Source organism: Centrocercus urophasianus, unplaced genomic scaffold (assembly GCF_019232065.1).
Source record: "Centrocercus urophasianus isolate 14NV4802_14NV808 unplaced genomic scaffold, USGS_Curo_1.0 seq_15, whole genome shotgun sequence".
Lineage (NCBI taxonomy): Eukaryota > Metazoa > Chordata > Aves > Galliformes > Phasianidae > Centrocercus > Centrocercus urophasianus.
The window spans coordinates 11,661,336-11,685,373 of NW_024884697.1; the positions used below are offsets into that span (position 1 = coordinate 11,661,336).

Consider the following 24,038-nt stretch of genomic DNA (forward strand, 5'->3'; position numbering starts at 1 on the left):
AGGGAAGGGAAGGGAAGGGAAGGGAAGGGAAGGGAAGGGAAGGGAAGGGAAGGGAAGGGAAGGGAGCACGGGGGTGGAGAGATCCTCCAAAACACAGTCTCAGGGAAAGCTGGGGTGTGAATGATGTCAAGAGTATCAGTGACGATATGGCTTAAAAAAGATGGAGATGACGAGCAGGAATGAAGCCTTAAGGGCAACAGTTAAGGACATGGCAATGAGTCCCAGTTACGCACCCCCCTGATCAGGACATCAGACTGGAAATGATACCAGAGAGATGTCATTGTGGATATTTATTTTATCAAAGGGATCATACAGAGATAGAAATACTGTTCTTAAAAGTTAGATTTAAGGATCATTTATTTACTAAAAATCATCACAGCTTGGCTTGTGAGGTTTCCGGTATGTATTTAAGCTTTATCCTGGTTCCACTTTTAGCTTTACAATTTTAGTTTTACCTTTGTCTGAACCCAGATAATGGTTTAGCTTTGGACAAAAGATGAATAATTAAGACAACTTTTAAGTTCCATCCCCCAAAAGCTGACTCACTTCCCCCTAGAAGAGTTGTTAGAAAGTTTCCCAAATAAATATTTCAGGAAGTTTCATGTTAGTATAATCCTCCAGAGGAAGCCAAGAAGTATTTATTTGGCTGCATAATATATAATGAAAAAGAAAAAAATTCCCAACCTTTATAATTAAACCTGCTAGTATTAACATTTTATCATTTTTCTTCAAAGGTTCTTGATGTGGTTAACTGTGTTAACTGAGAGTGGTTGTGTCTCCATGAAGTGAATTCCTAAATAAGGTGATTAAAAGATAATTGAAGCTACTTGTGGAAAAAAAGGACAGATCTGTGTATGTTGGGAAGACTTCATAGAGTGGGGGGAGACTGGAATGTGATGATAATCTCATGTGACCTTCTGAGTAACATGGACAGAAGCATTTCAGTGCTATTTTTGCAATGGAAAAAGAATGTTCTTCCTTACACTGTAAGCAGCTACTATCAACCCGATTTCAGAATATTGCTATCCTTGTACTTTTAAAGGCCCATCTTAGCTCACCACCAACTCTATGCTAAGCCATATAAGTCTTTGGCTTCTGATTTCTGAATCTTATACAGTTCCCAGCTTTAGGAAAAAAAATCATTTCCAGCAAGCTGAGTCTAACCTGAACATCACGATCACTTGCTGGAAAGGAGGAGCAGCTTCTTCACTAATTAGAAATGATGACACAACAGATGGATCTAGGCTTGCTTGAAAAAGTACTTTATGTTTGTGTCAGAAAATGAAACAATGCCTTTCCTACCTATTAGTATATTCAACTATTTGTTACATATGATGGAGACTACTCTCTTTCTACTGCAAATTGTAGATTTTAAAATATTGTAAAGTTTTGAACTACCAAATTATTTTGAATGCAGATCATATGTGTGTTAAATGTTCTTCAAAAGAGGCCAGCCTTCTCAGCTCTCACTGCAGAGAGCAGTTTTCCATGCTGGGAGCCATCAGTACGTCATGCATTGAACATGCATAGAAATTTAAATTCAAAAGCTGTTGTCTTCACTGTTGCCTTCATCTTTCCCTCACTGTTTATTTCTTACTGTGACTGCAAAGACACACACAGGAGCATAAGCTCTTCTGAAACCTTCAAATCATTTTTTTTTAAAATATATATGTAAGCATAGGAGCTAGTGAAAAAAAAAATTGAGATTTTTATTTAAAATGCTGCATTCACAGGGGCAGAGCCCTTCTCAAGCTATTCCTCACAGTTTTAAATAATGTGCTACTTGTAACGTGAGCTCACTTACTTCACACTATTTCATTTACAAGAAAGCATACATCTGATGTATGACACTCAGGCCCTAGGAAATTTTATATGAATTGTTACAAAGAAAATTACAGTGAAGGATTATCACTACTGGATATCACTAACGTATCATCCAGATAAGAAGACCAATGTGGAAGGTGAAAACGTGCAGATTAGATCTACTAGCGTTGCCTTCCTCCTTTAGCACAGATGATAACAGTTCTGTGAGGCTAATAAAAACTATTGCCAAATAACAACCTGTCTACACAATATATAGTGGCAAATAACTTGCGGAAATTCAGAAGAGAGTTTCCAAGGCAGTTGTTCTTAATGCAGCTGGCCTGGCTTCTGCCACTGAACAGAACTTGAAGTGTATAATTGTTCTTGTACTGTAACTATTTTTCCCATATAGAAAATATTTGGTTATACAGAATACATTGACAGCATTCTGGTTTTAAGGAAGACACTATTGTTAAGTGAGTGGAAAAAGTAGACTAGCATTGAGCTGAATCAGTTTTTCAGTTCAGTGTTAGACACTTGGAAGTAAATATGTAAGTTCATAGCAAATGTCACTCCATTTAGAAATGACTGTTTTGAACACAACAACTGCTGAAGTTTTCTCTCTCAAAATTACCATAATTTGGTCAGTACCTGGTCAGTATCAGAGTTGAACAAAGATGAAGAAAGTAGAGGAAGAAATCCAAGTAAAAGTGCTTAAAAGTCACCTTGGAGCCTCATCTCATTGACTACAGCTGACTTCCATGTATTCTTGGTTACTGAGTCTAAATTAACTTGTGTCAGTAATTGCATTGTTATTGATATCCTCTGGAGGATCAGTTATTCCTTAGCTTTGGCTGCAGATCATGAATTCCTTCAGACTTACCAAATCCAAAAGCACTGGAACCACCAACACTCTGGGAAGCCTGAACACTGGTGGAGGTGTAGAGCCCAGTCACCAGTAAGCCATCAAAGAAGGTACTTGTCGAAATAGTCACTGAAATGAGAGAAATAAAATACGTGTAATTATTTACAAGTGGTATTTTAAATCTTACTATGAGGAGACTCTTGTCATTTAATTAGATACTGGCTACACTTTCCGTACAGCAAATTTGCCTATTTCTCCCAATACTTATGACACTTCAGTGACTTTAAATTGTCTTTCCATGTAATTTTCCCAAACAACTTGCTCAGCATTCAAGCTGTGAGTGCCAAATTTCAGTATGCACTTTTGCAACTTCCTCAGGGTTTACTTAAAGAAAATTGACTGTTTTAGAGGTAAATGACAAGCATTTATTGGTGCTTGAGTCAGCTTCTGTTCCTGAATGAATCATAAGTCATGTACCAGTAATCATCTACAGCAGGAATCAGGCATAAATTGAGCATTACAACAGCATCTGAATATCTGAAGAGTGGTGGTGGCCACCTCTGTTGGGGAAGCTCCCTTTGCTAGCAGCAAAAACTATAATATAAGCTAACTATACCATAGAGACTAAATGCACAATAAGTTAGTAAAACATCATTGTAATATATGGATTATAAGCAATTGTCAAGACATTAAAATATAGTAAAAGCAATTATATTGGATTGGCTTGTTACCAATACTGTTATCAAACATTATGGTATTGAATGCATAAGTTATTGGAGAAGCTGAGTCATTATAAATTATATGCATTTAAATAACTCATGAGTGTATTTCAAGGACATTTTTACATAGTAACAGTAAAGTAATAATCCAAATAACATGTACAAGTAACAACAGATATTCCTTGTTAAAACTGACAGTGCTTGCAATACCTATTTCTTATAAACACTAATTCTCACGCTTTTATTTTGCTATCTTTCATATTATATAGCTGCACACGTACTATCAGCTTCAATAGTTCTATCCTGGAAATATCTGAACTATTAAGTGATGGGTTTTTCCAGAATACACAGGCAATATTCTCTATGGTCAGAATAACTTCACTGACTTCCCTCGGCAACACACAACCTTTTTTGCATTAATATAATATTAATATAATATTAATAATCTCCTGTCCATAATTACCTATAATGCTTTTTTTACATTCTACCTCTAAATTGAAAATCAGAACAAGGAATATTTACAAAAAATATGGATTGGGTAGCTTTACAATTAAACATATTTTCTTCTCTTTTTTCTCCTGACTTTGTCTATCTAAAATAATCCTTTTCTACATTATTTGTTATAAATCTTGACACATATTTATTTAAATATGGATATTTGCCAATCTAAGGCTTAGCCAATGCGATTTTTTTTATTTTTTTATTTTTTGTTAAACTATATAAATTAGCAAGGACAAAGAACATGCGAGGAGATCCACACAAAAATATTCCCCTTATGAAGAAGTGTCCCATAACTTGGAGCCATGTACACCAAAGATGCATCAAGACCCTCTTTGCCATCATGGTTCTGCTTGCATACTTTAATCCTTCTTCTTCTCTTTTTTCTCTTAATACCTAGAGATAACTGCTTGACAGGATCTCTGATGAACTCCAACCTCTCCCTACACCATATTCCCCCTCCTCCTACTGCTCTGTGCTCTGGTGCATCACACACTGGTGACTGGATGAGGAATTGACTCACAGTGCTGTGAGTCTGAATGTATACATTCAAGCAGCAATGAAATACACGCAGCAGTGAAACTTTTTCTTGGCCCAAACACTCATCCAGGGTTTCATCCAGGCTACATGTTTGCTTAAATTTACTACTACATATCCACAGAACACGCAAACACTGATGGTAGGTAGCTTTGTTCTGAGCAGAAGAGCAATATATACCACACTCAATTTATTCTTTAGCTCTTTATATTTAATTACTTTCCTTCTTTTTATTATTTGATGGCATACTGAATAATTCTCAAATCCAACTTTTTCCTGCCAGGACTCCAAATTTCAGTGTTTTATTATACACATTTCCCCTGAAAGCAGATAGCAGCTTCCTTGAGCAATATGCTCAATTTTTTTTTTTACAAAGTCATCGCTTCTAAGGTATATGTTAAATGAGCAACAAAAGCAAATAGACTTTTAGAAAATAAAAGAAGTATTATGGAGGGAAGAAGAAAATCAAGCAAGCAAACAATGAATTCTTCCTTTCTTTGATGATGAAGTGGTGAATAGCACAGAATATTCTCTCTTCCCTTTGTGCTTTTAAAGCAACAAAAAGACAAAACATATGTTGAAAAAATATGCCTGTGCATTATTTCTGAAGACTTGGCAAAACAGTCAGCAAAAACCATTCATAGAAGGGCACTGGGCCAGTACTTTGCTGCCATTTTGTTTCCCCATGGGGAAGCATCTTATTCTTTTCTGAATAGGATATAATGCAAAACCCTACTGGGAACAGGTGACCAGTTTCTCTGGGAAAGAAGTGATATTTTACAATGCGTGTATTTGATTTTGGACATATTCATGTGATTGTCAGCCCTCATTTTACATGAGCATGTAATAGGTCAATTTTTATTGTTGAAAAATTTCCAACACAGTATGGCTCCCTCATTAAGCCTCTGGGAAACCACACAATGCCTATAGCACATTTTTTGAAAACAGAGCACTAGGCTGTTATTATACACGTGTCATACATTTCAGAATAATTTCATAGTCCCTCAAGAAGAAAAAAATTAATCTTGACAATCTCAATGATGATTTTTTTCTCTATCCAGTAGTGAAATACATCAGGTTCCCACAAAATGAAAGAAAGCACACGCAGTGCCAAGCGCTAATGACCAAGAGCAGCAAAGCTGTGCTAATGCACAGCCCAGCAACAGGACTGCAGCTTTATGTCAAGAGTAGGGCTTGACTGAGGACTCCCTCTTTCCCCTTTCAAGATGAACAGAAATATTTGTGTGAGATCTCCTCCACCAGGCATTATCTGCCTGTAACCCAGCTCATACCACATGCAGTTGATGCCAAACATCCGGTACTTTGGAAGCAAGGAGCAATGCAAATGCTGTCCTGGACCTTGGGCAACATATGGAGGGGCAACATCTGGAGAAGCACCAGGCTCTGGGTGCACAGTGGGCAGGAGAGGGCTGGCACAGCCCCCTACCCACCCGGCAGCACCTGTGGGCACACAGCTTCAGCAGCCCCAAACAAGTCTCTAGACAGCTCTGTGAAATGGCTGCCCTCAGATAACCAGTGATGGGGACTGAGAATATCTTCCTGTGAATGATGTTCTCAAGGCTCAGATCGGCAACAGCATGCTGCGAATATTGGAGGTGGCACTGATAACTGCTACTTTAACAGTTACCCAATATTTTCAGTCATAAGGCTCTATTTTCAGATCCTGAGATCTTTGCCAATTTTACCCTTCTGAGTTTTTTTTTTTTTTTAATAATAATCATTTTTAACGGTGTCTGCTTCACACCAATTTAAAGATTTGAAGAAGAAACTTCAGTCAAAACGTTTCATTCATTTCTGAGATGAGGTTAGAGAAATAGGTTGTGTTACCCCAGCTGAAAAAATTGCAGTGTCCTTCATTCCCATCAGCTCCTTCTCCTCAAAGCTGGGAACTGACATGTTGAAAGGGTATGGCCTCGGTACAAGAGCTGTCCTCCAAGTTAGAAGTTTCTGGAGACTGTATCCTCATTAGAACTCTCAGAACACTTTCTGATTTGAGTGCTTATTAACAGACGCTGGAAAAAAATCTGTGAAAGATCTTTCAACCTGGCAACCCTGCCCTGTTGGAGCAGGAGAGCTTACTGGAGCTTTCAGCTCCAGCCATGTTTTGATCTTGGAAGTTTCTTCGTGTTTTAAAGCAGAAAGTCATAGCTGCTGGTTGGAAAGAAAGTGGGAAAGAGAGGGATTTTAACCAAAAGTCTAAACCTTCTAATAAGAAGATACCAATTCAGCAGAATCTCGCATTTCAAAAAGCTGGAAAATGTGCAAAATGTCTCAAGATTGAAGTTGCCTCCAAAGTTTGACCCATACTATCCCCAGTAACCTTAAGTCAGGAAACACAAAAGCAGATCTGAGGACAGGAGGACAGTGCATGAATTGGGATGGGGATGGTGGTGACGCCCGGGACAAGTGCAGACAATAAGGGAAGAGAAGGCTTTGGAGAAGTACTGAGAAATGATGGGTAAGAGGGGACCGTGGCTGAATAATGCAGCACAGAGAAGGTGAAAGAAAGGAGTAGATGGGATCTGTAACTGTGGCCTGGGAACAGCAGTGGACAAGTTCAGTACCGGGGACTCGCACATGACTCAGGGAAGAGATATCTGCTGCTCCACCTCCAGAATCAGATGAACAGTGCTTGAATAAAAAGGGTCTGCCCCAGAGGGGCATGTGCACAGCCCCGAGCTGATGGAGTTCAAGGAGCGTTTGGATAAAACCCTCAGACATAGGGTTTGAATTTTGGGTGGTCCCATTTGGATCCAGGAGTTGGACTCGATGATCCTCATGCGCCCTTTTGAACTTCAGATATTTATGATTCTAATGATGGACAAAAAATGTTCCAGTCCATGAATCACGTGGTTAGAAATGCATAGGTTAGGTGGATGACTTCAGTTTATTTTACAAAAGCTGAGAAAACAGCTCCACGAAAACAGCAGTATTTCAGGAGAAATACCACAGAAGTATCCGCTGGTGCTCCCATGCCCTGCCCTCCTTTCTGCACAATGGCTGCAGCCTTACAGCCTTTACAGAGAACGCTATTCCTGAGAATAGCAAAGGCCCCTGCCCAGCTTCCTATCCACACACACACTGTAGGTGACTGCTGAATACACCCCCAAATGCTCAGCACATACACACTGCTGTGCTCTCCTTGAGGCACACAGACCAGCCAAGCGAGCATGCAGGCCTGGTCCTGCCCCTGGGGGAAAGCAGGTGGTACTTCATGGGGGAGAGGAACCAACGCAGCCCCTTCTCTCTGCAGACTCCTCACTTCCCACAGCTGCTCCCACCAAGCATGTGCTTGGTGCCCTGTGGGATGGCAGCAGCAGTGCCAGAGGCAATGCCATGGGCTGACATGGCTCTGGAAGCAGCCAGGGGAAGGGGGGTGGAAGAGTGGCTGCTGCACCACAGGTGGAGGGAGCAGCACAGCAGGAGAGACAAAGCAGGGTTTGAAATGCCGTCGTTTTCAGGTATTTCTAAGAAGCGCAGGCTATTACGAACATCGTGTTTGTTACCTTTTCAGTGTCACATGCTACATAATATGTAGTACTACTGAAATCTATTAATCTGTGTAAGCAATTGCATACTTGCCTTCTGTTCACTTCCGGGACCAAGTGTCTGTTCTAAGATGTGGCTGTATTTTGATAGATATTCTAAATACTTGAAATAGTGACAAGGAATCTAAACCATAAAGCAGAAAAACTCTAGATGGACAAACGGGGTCATCCCAGAAGACACATGGTGCTGATTAGTTGTACTGAATTTCACTGGTCTCTGACATTAGCTAAATGCCACTTGAGAGGGCTGATATATACAGAAATTCTACTGAATTTGCAGCTCCTGTAGATGACAATCACCAAGCTCAAAGAGGAATAGATGTACAATGCACATATGACACACAAAACAGCACAGGCAAAGATTTAAGAGTTCAAATGTGGGTTTTAAAAAGACAAGAATATTTGTAGCCCCCTATATATTTCTTATGAGTGAAGTCATACAGACTTTGCTACATGATGTATAAGACTGAAATTTTCTAGTCCACGAAGAAAATAGAAAACAAGCTGACTATGAGAAATGGGATCACCACAAACAACATGCTTCCCAAAATGAGACTTTCCTGCATGAAAGCAAGGAGAAAGTTCTTACAAAGGTCAAAAGTATTTTCCTCTAATACTGTAATATTACATCACTGCATACCTAGGCCATGGTTGGAAACTTTCCTCTTAGACTATAGAGTTATTTTGAAGCCTTTCAGGTTTTTTTGTTTTGTTTTTTTTTCAAAAAATACATCTGTCTCAATGTAATATAAATCAGGTACGCCATGGTTCTGTTCAGAGAGGCTGCTCATCCTTCATGATGCCACAGCTATCACAGCAACTACAAAAGAAAATGACATCAAATCCAGCAAAAGCTGCCAATGCCACAGTGCATGTAGAACCAAGCAGAGCTTGAAACCTCTGCAGCAGTCAGCAGTGGGAAAGCAACCCAAGGGCATACAACCACTCTATGTCATACACTTGCATACAGACACTGATTCACTTGAAGGACTCAAAAGATGAAAAAAAAGCTCCTGTGCAAATTGGAGGATTCTCTGATGAGAACAGCAGGAGACTCCAACCTCCAAATCTCATTTCTAATGTTGGCAGATCCAACATTTACCTAAATTCTGCCCATGGCACCCCTGCAGGCACTCGGTACATGGCATGCCAAAAGGGTGACAGCAGGCACACTAAATCTAACGCACCTTCTCCAGCCAGCACTCCTTAGCAAGACCTAGCATTTAGCAACAGTTATGGTCACACCTCCTGAAAACAACTGCTATATCATGTGCCACCACCTCATGCAAGAACATCTGGTGCTCCGCATTCTCATGGCTGCAAAAGGCAGCAGCTCGCTGCAGTGAGCAAAAGCTGCAGAAGAGTTTCCCTCCCTGCTCAAGTGGATTCTTTCCTTCAGTGGCTCTGGTGGAGCAGGGGCTGGACCTGACAAAGTCCAAAGGCACCTTTCAGCCTCAGGCATTCTATGATCCTGTGAGTCATTTGATACCAAGTACAGGCCCAAGTGTAAATCCATCCCAATACATAGTACTGCCTTAGAGGGCACTGATAACACTGAGCCCAAATCCTTAATACCAGACTGCCCTCTGAAACACCAATTACAGATGAAATTGCTCAAAAGAAGAGAATGAGCTCGGATGCCTTCTCTAAAGGCACAGTCCTCAGACACTGCAGTGACAAACAATCTATGGATACTCAGGTATCCATAGATTTCGAGGTGTGCATTTGTAAATAAATTGTGAAGTGAACATTGTTATGAGAATTAAGAATCTTTATGCAGCTAATCCCACTCAGAACTGTATTAGTAGAAATGAAGGAATTAAATAAATTGACAGTGACAGAAACTAACCTTTATTCAAAAGAGATACTTCAAAAGAAACCCAAATCCAGTTACTCATTTACGCAGAAATTTCAAATACAAATGCCAGATAGACACCTAAGGACACTGTGAATCACAGAGCTCCACTCCATCCAGCAAAAACAAAAGCAGAAAAGCCATGGGATTCTTACTCACACTGGTTATGATTTTCCCTGTGTAGGTGGGAGAAAGCAAAAAAAACCACATTTTTGCATGGTGAAATGCACAAACATAGGTGAGTGACAGAACTTGTATGAAAATGCTCTCATTTATGTAATGGTTTTCTAGAGCCCCCAGCAGCACAGTGAGGTTACAGCAGAAGCCCAGTGAACCTTCCTCGGCAGTGACAGCAAACAGAGCAGCACCTCTAATGTGTGATGATTCATCAATGGCTCCAGTTACCAACAAGGCTAGGGAGGAGAGAAGTAAATTGCACTGCTTTTGTGCCTTATTCTAGACAGCTTAACATCACAACTGGTTTGTATTTTGCTTTGCATTACTTTACTGGTTTCAATAGTTCTTCATAGTATTCCATCAAAACTCCTTCTCTCAATTTCTTCCCTAAATTGGTAATAAGCAATAGAGAACTGAAAATAGATTGCAGATGTGTGGCGAGATGTCAGTAACATGTTATACAGAGACATCATTTGTCAACAATGCACAGAGAAGCCTATCAGTCCTGTGAAAGAACCATTTGCAGAGATACCACTAATAGCATCATTTTGAATGTTCCTAGCAAGACAGTACTAACGACACCAGCAGCAACGTGAACAAAGTTTATTTTTATATTCCTAAACTATGAAGGATTGGTCAAATTCTTTAGAGTCTGAAATGCTTCAGAGCCTGCATTTCTCCAGGAATGAAGAGTCCAATGCTGAGACCTGCCAACAGCCACAGGTGGAGTCCAAAATCAGAAAAGCCTAAGTTCTCATGCATCAAAATCCCTCACTTAAATTTCTGTCACAATAAATACCTGATTTTCTGACTATATCCAAAGCCACCAGAAACATGGCCAGGCTGAGCAGCGAGGTGCTTCATTCCAGCTGGCATGGAAAAAGCAAACACACCAGCACAGCCCAGAGAGGGATCAGGCCGGCCGCTGCCAGAGCAGCCTGTTTCCTAGCCAGCAGATGGGTAATTAAGGCTCTCATTTAGGAAAGAGGATTCAAATTGGAATTTACCAAGTGAAAATCTTAAAACATATTAAACCCACTGTTAGTGCGGCCCAACCGCTGTCCCTGAGCTGCAAACATTGCATGCTGTAAGGGAAAAATTAGTATTGGCAGCCACAGTGAAAGGCTTGTTTTCTATTCCTGTGTAGGGACAGCCTTGTTAAGAAGGGGGAGATCTAGGTTTCAGTCAGTGGACCAGTGAATATGTGCTACTGCTATATAAAGCTCCTGAGAACATCACGTCTATTTATGTCACCCGTTTAGCCTGTAAATCTCACCCTAATGTAGATGTCTAAAACAGGCCAGATGAATCACACTCAAGAAATGCCTGTTTCTCTCCAACTGTAAAGGGAGCCTAGACTGTAAAGCTCAGCTCTAGATGCCAGCACTGAAGATGCCCAACTGAGATAAGTCCCACTGAGAGCCACACACAGAGGGTAACTTAATTACCCAACATCTATTCAGATGTCCAACTATCGCCCAGAAGAGTGGAAGCTAAAGAGCCTGAGTAGCATCTCCATGCCCAAAGCTCACCCGAGGACACCAGAGTCAATGACTATCTTTATCTTTTCTCTGGTGCTATGCCAAATATATCAGCAGTGCTTAGCAACTGAACAACCATTAGCAGTACTGAGAAGCTCCAAAGCATATCAGCAAACACCAATACTCCATCTGATAACTCGTAGGGCCCTGAACAATATTAATGATGTCGGGGCAGTAAAAGCAATAATCTGGATGTGAAGCAAAATCCGTTTCACAAAATCATACATCAGCTATGATGTCTCTAAAAATGGTGTCTGGCAGAAGTTGGCAGCAGTCAAAATGGAAACACTGACTTACACTGCACACTATAACCAAAACAAGAATGATTGTCTAAGTACTATTTTCTCTAAGACTTCATGAGGATGGTCATGTATAGTTCTAGTTCAACACAAAATCAATCATATTACTTGTTAAAATGCACCTCTGTGCAACAAAATGTTAATATGAAAGTTTGTGGTATGACATAACAGCCAGCCACATGCACTGCAACAGTGTGTAAATGATAGTTGGACTTAAATAATTATGACACTCATTTTGCCAGTCGTAACACGTTATTTCTGTTACCTAGTGCTCCAGTGGCAGATGGGAAGCTCACCAGAGTCATTCCTAAACATCCTGACCTACAAAGGGTGACACTGACCAGGAGCTGAGCCCAAGCTGCTCCCAGGCAGAGGGGCTGGAGGTGGTGCATCGTACCAGTGGCCACAGGCAGCCTCTCTGGAGCAGCCAACTAAAAGCCACTGTTTGAGTCCTCTAAATGTTGAAAGTGGCTTGATGATTTTAAAATATAAATCAGTTTCTAAAAAATTCTTCTGTCAGCTTCCAATGTGAAACTAGTTTTTCAGTAGAATTACAGGAACAGAAGGACAATTCTTCACTGACACCTAATTACATCCACGGGAATAGGAACAACAGACTTCCAGTGACACTGGTGCAGTTTGTGTAGGCAAAAACCAGTCAAATATGCTAATCAAGATAAATCTTCTGGAGATTATAACACCTTGTGCATAACAAATGCTAGATGTTGGAAGAGTTCTCTGCCCTTATTCAGGAGCCACTTATCTCCTTAGTAAGTATTGAAATCAGATTTTGTCATGATTCTACAAAATGTGCCAACTTAAGGTTTTTCTTAAAAACACATTAAAAATTATCTTTTTTTTTACCTTAGCTCGGGGATATTAACCTCTGTTTTGAAGCATAACCTTATTTTTCATGCCTTTCAAGTTTACGTGAGGTTCCCTGTTTGATACTCACACATGAAAATTTCATATTGTTGGCTGTGCTCTCAATAAATTATTTAAAAGGTCTGAATATTAGTGCAGCATTCAGATTTTCAGAGAGTTTGGTAAATCCCTTTATTCTGCCATTCTCAGAAGAAAAAAACAATCATTCAATACACAACTAATATTAGCATTTAAAAAAAAAATAAGGTTTGTTTGAAAGAGAGCAAGTATTCTTTTCTAATGGGAAATTATTATAACTCAGTGGTTTCTGAGCATTTGCAAGAATTTTCATCTTAGTTTTAGCTAAGGAGGCACGCCAACTAAAACCAAGCTGTTGAAAATGTTTACCTTAGGCTAAAAGAATACAAATCCTGTTATAGACACAGAAATTATGATTATCATAAGCAAATAACAGGGAAGTGCATGAGTTTGAATGACACTGGAGAATTAGGAAATATCTTTAAATTAAAATATACACATGCAGTGTTCTTTCTTAAATACTCATCTGTAATATAAAATGTAACCATAGATAAATATGACAGAGCTCTATCTTATCCTGAACATCCTGAAAGAAATTCTCTACTGATAGTCTCTTCCAATTACATATTCTTATGGATTTAAAAGCAATAAAATGCCAATTTCATCCTTGCTTTAGAACTTTGTTAACCTGCCCTAGAAACATATTGAGACCCTGGACATAACCCCCTTAAGGCCTGCGTGCTTAAAGCACGTAAATAATATTTATGCAAGTCCTAATATACTGAAAAAAATTACATTGGCACGTTAGAACGTTTAATAACTGTTATCTGGAGCCAGTGAAACTGTGACAATGGTTGTAAATCCACAGAAACTCTTTCGGCCATTTTTAGTTTTGTCCAAAACTAGGTTTTTGGAAGACACTCTACAGAGCAGTGGATGCATATCAGTGCATCTTTAGCCAGTGAGAAAAACCAAGCTAGGATGCCAAAGTTTGCTTCAGCTGCAGAAAGAGAGGTGCCTTTGAGGCACTCTGAGGAGAACACAGAAAGGCAGCAAGTACAACACAGGCCCATCTGGCCATACAGGGTTTCTGTATGGACACTGTATGGTGTCACAAATGGCATCTTTATTTTTAGAGAAATGAATTATCTCACTGAGCTGGTCAAAAGTCACTTCCAGTTCATTGTCCTGGCCCCATCCAGCTATCTGCTGGTACTCAGAATCACACAGAATCACAGAATCACAGGATCACCCGGGTTGGAAGGGACCTCAAGGATCATGTAGTTCCAACCCCCCTGCCTAGCAGGGCCACCAAACATACACATTCAGATCAGGTTGCCCAGGACCCCATCCAACCTGGCCTTGAACACGTCCACTCCCCTCCATGTGTGCTCCCATACCCTGGTAAGAGGGTTGTGATGTATTAGAGTCACCAAAGAACCATCAAACTGTCCATTTAAATAATTGTATTTGTACTTTTACAGCTGCAGATACCAAGGAGCTCCATTGTTTAGCTACGTAATACATGAAGATGTTTTTATTTTTTATGCTCTCTGATCTTTAAATTCCTGTATTTTCAGTAATGGCAAAATGTTTTCATTCTATCAACAGCGTTTAACATTTATGGACATCTTTCATCTTATCTTTAACCATTTCTTTTCATAAGTTGAGGAAACTGCAGTTCTGCATGACATGGAAAGTTGTTCCCTCTCTCCCAGCTCTTAGTTTTAGGCAAGTAGATCTGCCCATAACAGCAAAATATGATGATATCATTTATTCCTTTCCTCATTGTTCTGAAGATTTTCCTTTTTTTAAAAAAAAAAAAAAAGTTTTTAACTTGTACTCAGCTCTGAGGTAATATGTTTTGAGATTCATTCCCAGAATGCTGTGCCATCTGCTCAGCACTATTTTTCACTGTGTCCTCGCCATTTTTGCAGTAACAGTGAGCTTTATAGTTGAGAGCCCTGGGCAGTGTGGTACATAATGTTGTTACCTTGCTACTGAGCTCCCATGATTGCTTTGACCACGCTTTGCGTCAGACACCAGAGGCCATGACGAGGACAATTCTGACATCAGCTTCTGTTCTCTCTCCTCACACAGGATTCCTTGAGTGCAGTAACCCAGGTGAAACCTGGCATACTGTTATAATGAGATTATCAGTGAGACTGAGAGACAGCATTTCTGTTTATCTTCTTTAAAACAGAGCAGTGACTGAAATGCAGTGAGACTTGCTGAGATTCATAAGCATGAGTAGGACGAAAATACATGATGTTGATTATTAAGGGAAATGGATACAAGAGTTTAAAAAATATGATTTAATTTTATGTGCTATTCATACAACAAAATAACTCTGCTTAAGCAGAATCTCCAGCTCAGTTGACTATCTAAGGAGGGCAAATAAAAGACAGACAATCCCCATCTGCGCCTACAGACTGGAACAATACTACAGAACAACTTAGAGGTTGATTAGCATTTTAACTTGGTGTAGACAGGGTGAAGCAAATGCGGATTCATGAAGGGAGAAGATATAGCATAGCACTAAATAGACAGTGGTATTCACACTGAATTTTGGCATACAAGTGATGAATGCACTGCAACAAACAGTTGTATAATCCTTTGACAATATATGGCACATCAATTTTGCCAGGTCAAATCAATTAAAAATATTTACTTCTAAAAGTTCAAATCAGAACAACATTGAGAAGAATCTGAAACATAACAAATGATTATTAGTCCCTTGACACCTAAAAACATATCTAAATGAAAATTGGGTCAAAGTGACAAAAATAATGTAATGAAGAAATAAAATTCCTAAAACGAGAGCAATATTAAAGCTTAATGGTATCTGTTTCTCTTAGCTTTACGAATATGTGGCTAAATGGGTCAGAGGCAGCCATGATCACAGTAATACAATACATTTGCCTGTCCCTCACAGTATAAGTCATAGTGTGGCTTGTTAAAACTGGGCATGCCAAGCAATTAATGGCTGCCTCATGAATGGCAGGATTGTAGGTATATCATTTTACAGTCGGTATTTTGTTCTTTGTGTTAGGTTTGTTATAATGGTCAACTACTGAGCAAGAAAGATCGAGGGCCAGAACAGCAGGGCTGTGGCAGGTTGTGATTAGGAAGCAGTTGTCAGGGCTCTGGGGGAAAATCCACAAAGTGCCTCCTTCTAGTTTGCTCAGGCAGAGGTTTGGATCTGAAGATAAAAGGGGTCCTTTCCAGGCTTCTTCTGTTAGAAACTGTTTCTAGACAGTTTCTAACAGATGTCTTATCACCTTCAAACATTCATAAAAACCTGAGCCTAGCACTCTGGAAAAGTAACCAGTCAAGCCATCCACACAAAGAAAATAAAGTGCAGCATGACTTTTGTTGGATGAATTTGCCGTTATCATTTACTTGTTTGCTAAATACTTTACATACACAGCTAATTCCCAAATGGTCATTTTAAATTCTTAAAAAAAAAAAAAAAAAAAAAAAGTAAAAAATAATGGCACAAGATGGTTCTTGTCCCTATTGTACACAACCATTCTACATAACACCCATACAAATTCCCCAAGCAACTAACAGATTTTTAACAAATCAGCTCATGCTCTCTTTCCATGCTGAAATTCTTTCTGCTCTGCGCATCCCTGTGAAACAGATAAGTATTCACAGCCATGTCCCTGCTATGACTCATATCTTGTTAGAACAGAGACAGGCTCTTGGCTCTGTGGAAAAAAAATTCCCACAGCCGCCTGGCTTGGTTTTCTGCACGCCTGCAGCTCCCCGGGTTGTGCCACTGAGGTCTTCATGTCCCACAGGAGACAATTACTAAGAAGTACCTCCAGAATAAGTGATGTTCTGCATATTATTAAAGGAGGACAGCAAGGGCTGAAGCCATAAATAAGCCAACACTAATGTTTCAGTGTAGCCTTGACAGTTTTCTTGCAAGAAATCAGCTGCAAGATAGTATGTTGTAATGATATTACTCAGAGTACGCACATTTTAGGTGGAAACATGAGTCAGAGGGGTTGAATGGAGCTATGGTATACCTCATATTTAAGGGCTTTGGGTTGAAAGTGTTTGGCATAAAGTGTGTTCTTTGACAGTAGAGAGTTTGAGGATGACTGACAAATGTGGCAAATGGGTGGGATGTCCTCTGTTACCATGCTGGTCAATGTTTATTTGAGATTAAAAACTTCCTTCTTTCAACTCAGTTTGAAAAAGCTCAATAAGCACAGCTACTCCATGTCAAAGTCAGCTACCAGTCAAACTCAGATGTATGCCTACCACAGCTGCTCTCCTAGAGGAGAGGTGGTTCATAAGAGAAGGGACTGAATTGCCAAGATAACTTGGACTGGTCTCCTAAACAAGAAACCAAGATAGCTAAGAGCCACAAGAGCTAGCAGAGTTGTGCCAGAAAAAACGTGAACAGCTTTTCGTCTTCCTAGCCTTTCTTCTGTTTGGCAATTAAAATTTTAACAGTAGAGAGAGCTTACTCTTTAAAGAGTGACAATTCTTCCTCAAATGTGGCAAAGTTACTCAAAAGTATTTTTCACAAATATCACTGATAAAATAAATGCAGTATTCTGGGAATGCGGTTAAATTCCCAGTCTTTCTTTGCTCCTTGTTCCATTAAGTGATATCTCTTTACACCATTAAATAACCATTAGAAAAAGCTCCCAGGGACACCAGCCACACACACCTTACCACAAGTGGTAATGCAGGCATACTAGCTGGTCTACATCTCAGCTAAATGTTGACATCCTTCTTCCAATCCTCCGTTTCAGTGTAAAAACATAAAAAGGCATTGTAATCATCATCATCTCAGGGATTATTAGAGTTCAGATGAAGGGTTGCCCTAGGCTGCAGTGACTCCAAGCCCAACATCTCTTTCCACAAACAACCACACTGCTTAAGTAGAAGGGAAGATGAGAAAATAGCAGTCTCTAAACATAATGGCCTTTAAGGGGAAGCTCAGATTGGATATTAGGAAAAATTTATTCTCTGAAAGGGTGGTGAAGCATTGTCACAGACTGCCCAGAGGCAGTGGAGTTTCCATCCCTGGAGATGGTCAGGAAACCGTGGATGTGACATTGGGGGACCATTGAGCATGGTGGGGACAGGCTGATGGTTGGACTAGATGACCTCAGAGGTCTTTTCCAACCTTAATGATTCTGTGATCTCAATGAACCAGGAAGAAATACCCTGATGTACCTTCATCAGCAAATACTGAGCAACTTATCAGTAGGAACATGTTGTTGAATACGGAAGAGAAACCAGTCTCCCCAGTCTTGGCTCAGCAAACAAGGTCTCTTTGAATTTGTATTACCTTGAGTAAAATCAGAAATTTTCTACTTATGTGAAGACTGTTCTTACCACAGATGCCTGAGGCTGGAACATTAGAGAAGCCACATGTTCTGAGAAAAAGATACCCCTGGGACATCTTCAAAGTGTCCTTCTAATTCAATAGTTAAAGCACACAGAAATGGCAGACCATTAAAAGTAGTTATACTATTTCATAGATCAAAGAGCTATCTATAAAGGAATTAATTAAAGATAGATATAAGTAGCCTTCGTACTGGAAACCACAAATTCAATATTTTCTTCCACTTTTGTCTTTGAATTCTCCAATTGATTAAAGGAATAACTGACATATGACCTGTCAGTGCTGCACAGGAAGGATGTGGAAGGAGAATCAGATAAGCAGAGGTTAGTATAGAAAGAGATATCTGGATTTGAGCTTGGCCTATTCATCAGTTGGGATCCTTTCTACACTTCACATGCAAAACATGTAATAGATGTCAACGACAGTCCACTGAAATAAATTTCAAAAAATAAGGCATTCTAGTAATCCTCAAAGACAAATGCATTCTTCTGCCTAAACAATCTAAGAAATTTGGACTTTGAACTTCTGATAAGTAAAACCTGTCCATAATCATTAGCAATAATTATGGAAATGCTAATACTATTTCAACATTTATTATCTCAGATATGTAGAGTTGAAATACTGAAGGGTTTTTAAAAGATTGAAGGGTTTTTAAAAGACTGAAATGTTTAAAAATTCATAAATGATAAAGTGTTCTTATTTTATTCTATGGAAATTAAATACTTTGATCTTCCAAAGAATTATTTCAGCTTGGCAATGAATATTTCAGTTGTTTGTTTGTTTCTTTCTTTCTTTTTTTAACTGAGCAAAAAAGCTTAGGTTTAATTTGTATCAACATTTAACTGTGCTCTCCAAACATTTTGTGCTGAGTTCCCCCATCTCTACTGCTGTGTATCATGCTTTACAGTCTAGTTAATGTGTCCAACCGACTGAAAGTATAAAAGCAGCAAGATCCTAACTGCAGCCTTAGTAATACTAAGTAATACTATATTACTATAAAGCTATTAGTACTACTCAGTAATACTATATGCCAAAGCAAGATAATGCAATTTAATCGTGAAGTCTCAAAGAACAAAATAACTATTTTTTCAACGAAAAAATTATTCTTGAGTCAAATTCTCCCTTTTGAAAACTGTATTACAAAATAAAAACAATGAATCAAGAAAAACTGGGGATTTCTTTGCACTAAAAGTTTTCGTTCTGCAAAAGCTGTATATTCTGATATAAATTATTCCTGCTGCAGTTGTTTTTATTTCATTTCTTAGAGGGTACATGTACACTTTTTCTCCACTGTAATAAGTCTTTGGTTTTTTTTCCTCTCTTATGTCTGACATATTTTTCCTTATTGCCAATGATCGAATAAACATGACTAAACACAGCTTTCCTGTGAGCCCACTTGCAAAAGTAGGTTGGGCAATGTATTCGTTTTGTTGTTTATATTAGCCGATTGAAAACCAGAATGAGTTGGCACTTTCTCAAGTCCAGAAGAATAAAGTCAAAATGAAAGTGAGCTGCCATTGGCAACGTCACTGAGCAGATTTGTGTAGAGCTGCAAGGCTCACCTGCAGTTATGGAAGCAATCTTCTCCAAATTTCCTGGCAAAGAGTTAAGCTATGTGTTTTACAGTGTGCTTTGGACTACTACTTTCTCACCAAAGGACAACTTCTAAAGGTCCAAACCATGCCCTTGTCCTTGTTATTAGATGGACAGTGTGCAGTCTCCCCATCAGTAAGGAGAGATGTACTCTATGGGGCCAGATTACTTCTAGCTACTTCAGAAACTCTGACAGCAGAATAGCCCATGGATGTGATTTAAGTAAGGGATCTTGCAACTGGTGTTTATGGATGCAGAGTAACTATCAACCTGTAACATTTCTCATGCTCATTCTCTTTTCCATTAAAGTTCGTGTTTGCTTTTTGCAGCAGCCAGAATTACGCACTGCGCAGGAGAAAGGCTCTCTTCAAAAGGGAGAAAAAAAGCCTGCATCAAAGCAAGATTCCTACCTTGGACCACAGAAAATTGCTCAGCCAGGATGTTATTATACTCAAGGCATTCTCAGACAGCTGGGCCTCATTATAGGCAACAGAGCTTTAGCCATTAACTTTGGAGAGAGTACAATAAAGCACTAAATGCAATGAAGATAATTTAAAGCATGTTAAGCAAGAAAATGAAACAGTATAGAGCACTGCTAGTGCTGTATGCTAGGCATTATTTCCATGGATGCTGGAACATCATGTAAGCATTGGGACAGTCTCTCCTATGGGTTTTTGCTTACCTTCCAGCCCAGCAGAAGGAGGAACTGCTAACAGGATGACGAATCAGGAAGAAGTTGGCAGCCCTAGGGCTTTGTGGGCCAGAAAGAACAAGGATGCCCTGTGAGGGCATGGCATCTATTCCACAACCCCCTGCTGACTCCCACTGCCATTTGTTCTGCCAAAGAACAAACCAGCAAGGCAGAAGCTCTCACAGAAACTGAACAGTAAGCAATATTCAGCTTTATAAAGTAAAACTCAACCTGCCCAATGCCACTTTCAGCCCCACCAGTTGGCAATGCTGCACTAAGAATTCATTTCCCAGGACTCTGGACACGGTAAGTCTGTTTTCTTTGCGATGACAGATTATTCACATGTGAGGCATAACCAAACTTAAAGAACAGAATCCTTTAGAAAATTCTGAACTTTTTCATAGTCTTAGAAAAGAAACTCTCCATCATCAGTTGCTTGTCTTGCCCACCACTACAGCTATGTTTTGGAATTTATCTCAGGCTCAGCAGTCCCATTCCAACAGGCCTGTCAGGACTATCTCACCTTTCCTAAAGATTCTAAGACTGCTCTTGAGATCTTTAGTCTATTCACCATAAAATAACACAGCTCCAAGCCAATTCAGGTTAAACCTCAGACTAAAATCAGGAGTGGCTTAGTCCCAATCATTCCTCAATGTATCTCTGCACTTCTACAGACATACATCATTCTTGGAAAGACAAAATTTCAACCTTCAGCCTCCTGAGTTTGCACAAGTTTCAGCTTGAGTGTATTATTGTGAAAGGTTCTCTGAAAGACCTTTGACAGCCGTGCCAAGACTTTAAGTGATTAGTTCTGAAGTAGGTTTTATGAAAGAATGAACAATAACAGCAGAAGGTCCAGACATTAATATTAACCTGTAATAAAAGGAATGATGTTCAAACGATTCCTTGAAATAAAAGATGAGTACCTGGTCCTGCAGTGCTGGAAGAACCACATAGCTTAGATTATATCCAATCAGGCAAAATGCAGATATTAAACATTTATGAGCAGCTCTGGTATATTCTGAATTAATCAGTTCTGCACATTTAAAAGTTTTAATATTTAATGCCACTACCTCAACAGTCCTGCAGAAATATTAAACTTTTTAGAAGTCCTTTACAAGGAATAGCCGTAACATCTGAATTGGTGTTGTAGGGTTTGCACCAGGCTGCGTTTTGTGGAGAACCACGACTGTAAGATAATGAAATGCAACTGAAATTCTCAACACTTTCACCACACCATGACACAGGAACAAGGGCAGTCATAATGAAAATAACAATTACTAAGCTAGGGGTAAGTACATCTGGAATCTGATTAAGTCTCGTAGGCATGATGGATTACTCATGAAGGCTTACTAATACCATACTTCCATGAAATCGCTCAGATGAGCATAAATGGCACGCTAAAGGCATTTCAGATATTGCAGAGTATTAGTGTTAGTGTGTTAGTGTAGTAAATCTCGAAAACACCAGCTGTGGTAAGCAAAAATATTTATAGATATAGATATTTATCTGACCACAAATTCCCTGACTGTAAGGAGCAAGCATAATGAAATCTGTCTTCACTTCCAGCAATGGTGGTAATTTTAAAAACAATGAGAGATGTTTTCGTCATTTATTGTAGTTTTAAAATAAAGTCTTTATCTAGAAGAGGCTGAGACATATAAAATGCTGATTCAATTATTAAGATGCATGTTTTGACCATAAATTTAATTATGAGATTCCCTCTCTGTTCTCAATGAATAAAATCAAAATTCCTTGGAAAATCACAGAATCACAGAATTGTAGGGGTTGGAAGGGACCTCCAGAGATCACCGAGTCCAACCCCCCTGCCAAAGCAGGTTCCCTACAGCAGGTCGCACAGGTAGGCATCCAGGCAGGTCTTGAACATCTCCAGAGAAGGAGACTCCACCACCTCGCTGGGCAGCCTGTTCCAGTGCTCCGTCACCTCACTGTAAAGAAGTTCTTGCGCACATTGGTGCAGAACTTCCTATGCTGCAGTTTCCAGCCGTTTCCCCTTGTCCTGTCTCCACTCACCACGGAAAACAGTCCGTCCTTGCCATTCTGCCCCCCACACCTCAGATATTTATAGACCTGGATCAGGTCCCCTCTCAGTCTTCTTTTCTCAAGGCTGAACAGACCCAGTTCACTCAGCCTTTCCTCACAGGAGAGATGCTCCAGGCCCTTCACCATCTTTGTGGCCCTCCGCTGGACTCTTTCCAAGAGATCCCTGTCTTTTTTGTACTGGGGAGCCCAGAACTGGACACAGTACTCCAGATGAGGCCTCACCAGGGCAGAGTAGAGGGGGAGGATCACCTCCCTCGACCTGCTGGCCACGCTCTTTTTAATGCACCCCAGGATGCCATTGGCCCTGTTGGCCACAAGGGCACACTGCTGGCTCATGGCCAACCTGTCATCCACAAGGACACCCAGGTTCCTCTCTGCAGAGCTCCTCTCCAGCAGCTCATCCCCCAACCTGTACTGGTGCAAAAATCCTACTTAAAAGAGAAAGGAGTAACAACCACCCCAAGCCACAGAACTCGATGTTGGATAGAAAATTGTAGGAGGATAGCAAACCCAAGATTTGAAACATACGCTCATTTTCATATCACTTTGAACTATGTATGCCTAGAAAGAGAAACTCTGACATGGACTTGAAAAGGTAAGAAACTGCTTTAAGAAATAGATTATTAATAGATTACAAATCACAAGGACACCAGCCACCTGGGTGTTGAACTGGATCATCCAGAAGATTTCTCTAACAGCAAACGTAATAGAATGGCTTATGTTGGAAGGAAAATTAAAGATCCTTGAGTTCCAATCCCTTCTGTGGACAAGATTGCTGCTTATGGTCGCATCCAACCTGGCCACATGTTCACCACATTTTTCTACCCTGACTGCATACCTAGCTGTCCCAGAATGGGGAACTCAGTGTGTTCCATATAAACCCCAGAAAAATTTTTAGAGGGACACTCATGAACATGGACAAGTTCAAAATAATGTCTAATAATGTAAAGATAAATTAAAAAAAAAAACAAACAACATTGCAAAGCTTCCAAAACACCCAGTTATTTTATGAAAAAATATCCCCATATATGAATATCATTATATTTCACCTATGTACATCTTTCCTATTTTTTTTTTCAATAAATAGAAGAAAAATGCTGAAAAATAGACCAAAGTGAACCTCTTATTGGCTGCATATGTTGCTAACAATGTTAGGGAGATTATTTTTATTTATTCCCCTTGAAACATGGGGAAAAAGATTTGATTAGAACACAGAAGAATTTGAGGAAAATTTCAGACAATTACGAAAGGAAATTATCTAACAATCTGTTCAGATATAATAATGGCAAGAAAATATTCAAACAAACAAGAAAACCCACAAAACTAAGCAAACCTGAAGGCAATGAAAACCAGATGTATTAAAAATGCAGTGCATAGAGACATAGCTCTTCAAGATCAGTAAGCAATTGGTTGTTGTGAGCAATGATTTTATGCCTTCACAGGCAAATCATGAAGGTAGCAAGGGGATGGCAAAGAGTTCCTAAGCACTCTTCTAAGGCTGAGGATCTCAGGGGAATTGTAGCTACTACAATTTCTGTGAGCTTAAGAGA

At 39.6% G+C, this 24,038-nt stretch overlaps 1 protein-coding gene across 2 annotated transcripts in view; it reads right to left on the minus strand.

The window, feature by feature from the left end:
• Positions 1-24,038, minus strand: part of RELN (reelin) — a 269,232-nt gene that overhangs the window by 222,826 nt on the left and 22,368 nt on the right. For both annotated transcript variants that reach the window (XM_042815609.1, XM_042815611.1), the window contains exon 2: positions 2,687-2,797. In XM_042815609.1, coding sequence (XP_042671543.1) covers positions 2,687-2,797 — 111 coding nt within the window. The remainder of the gene's footprint in view (positions 1-2,686; positions 2,798-24,038) is intronic.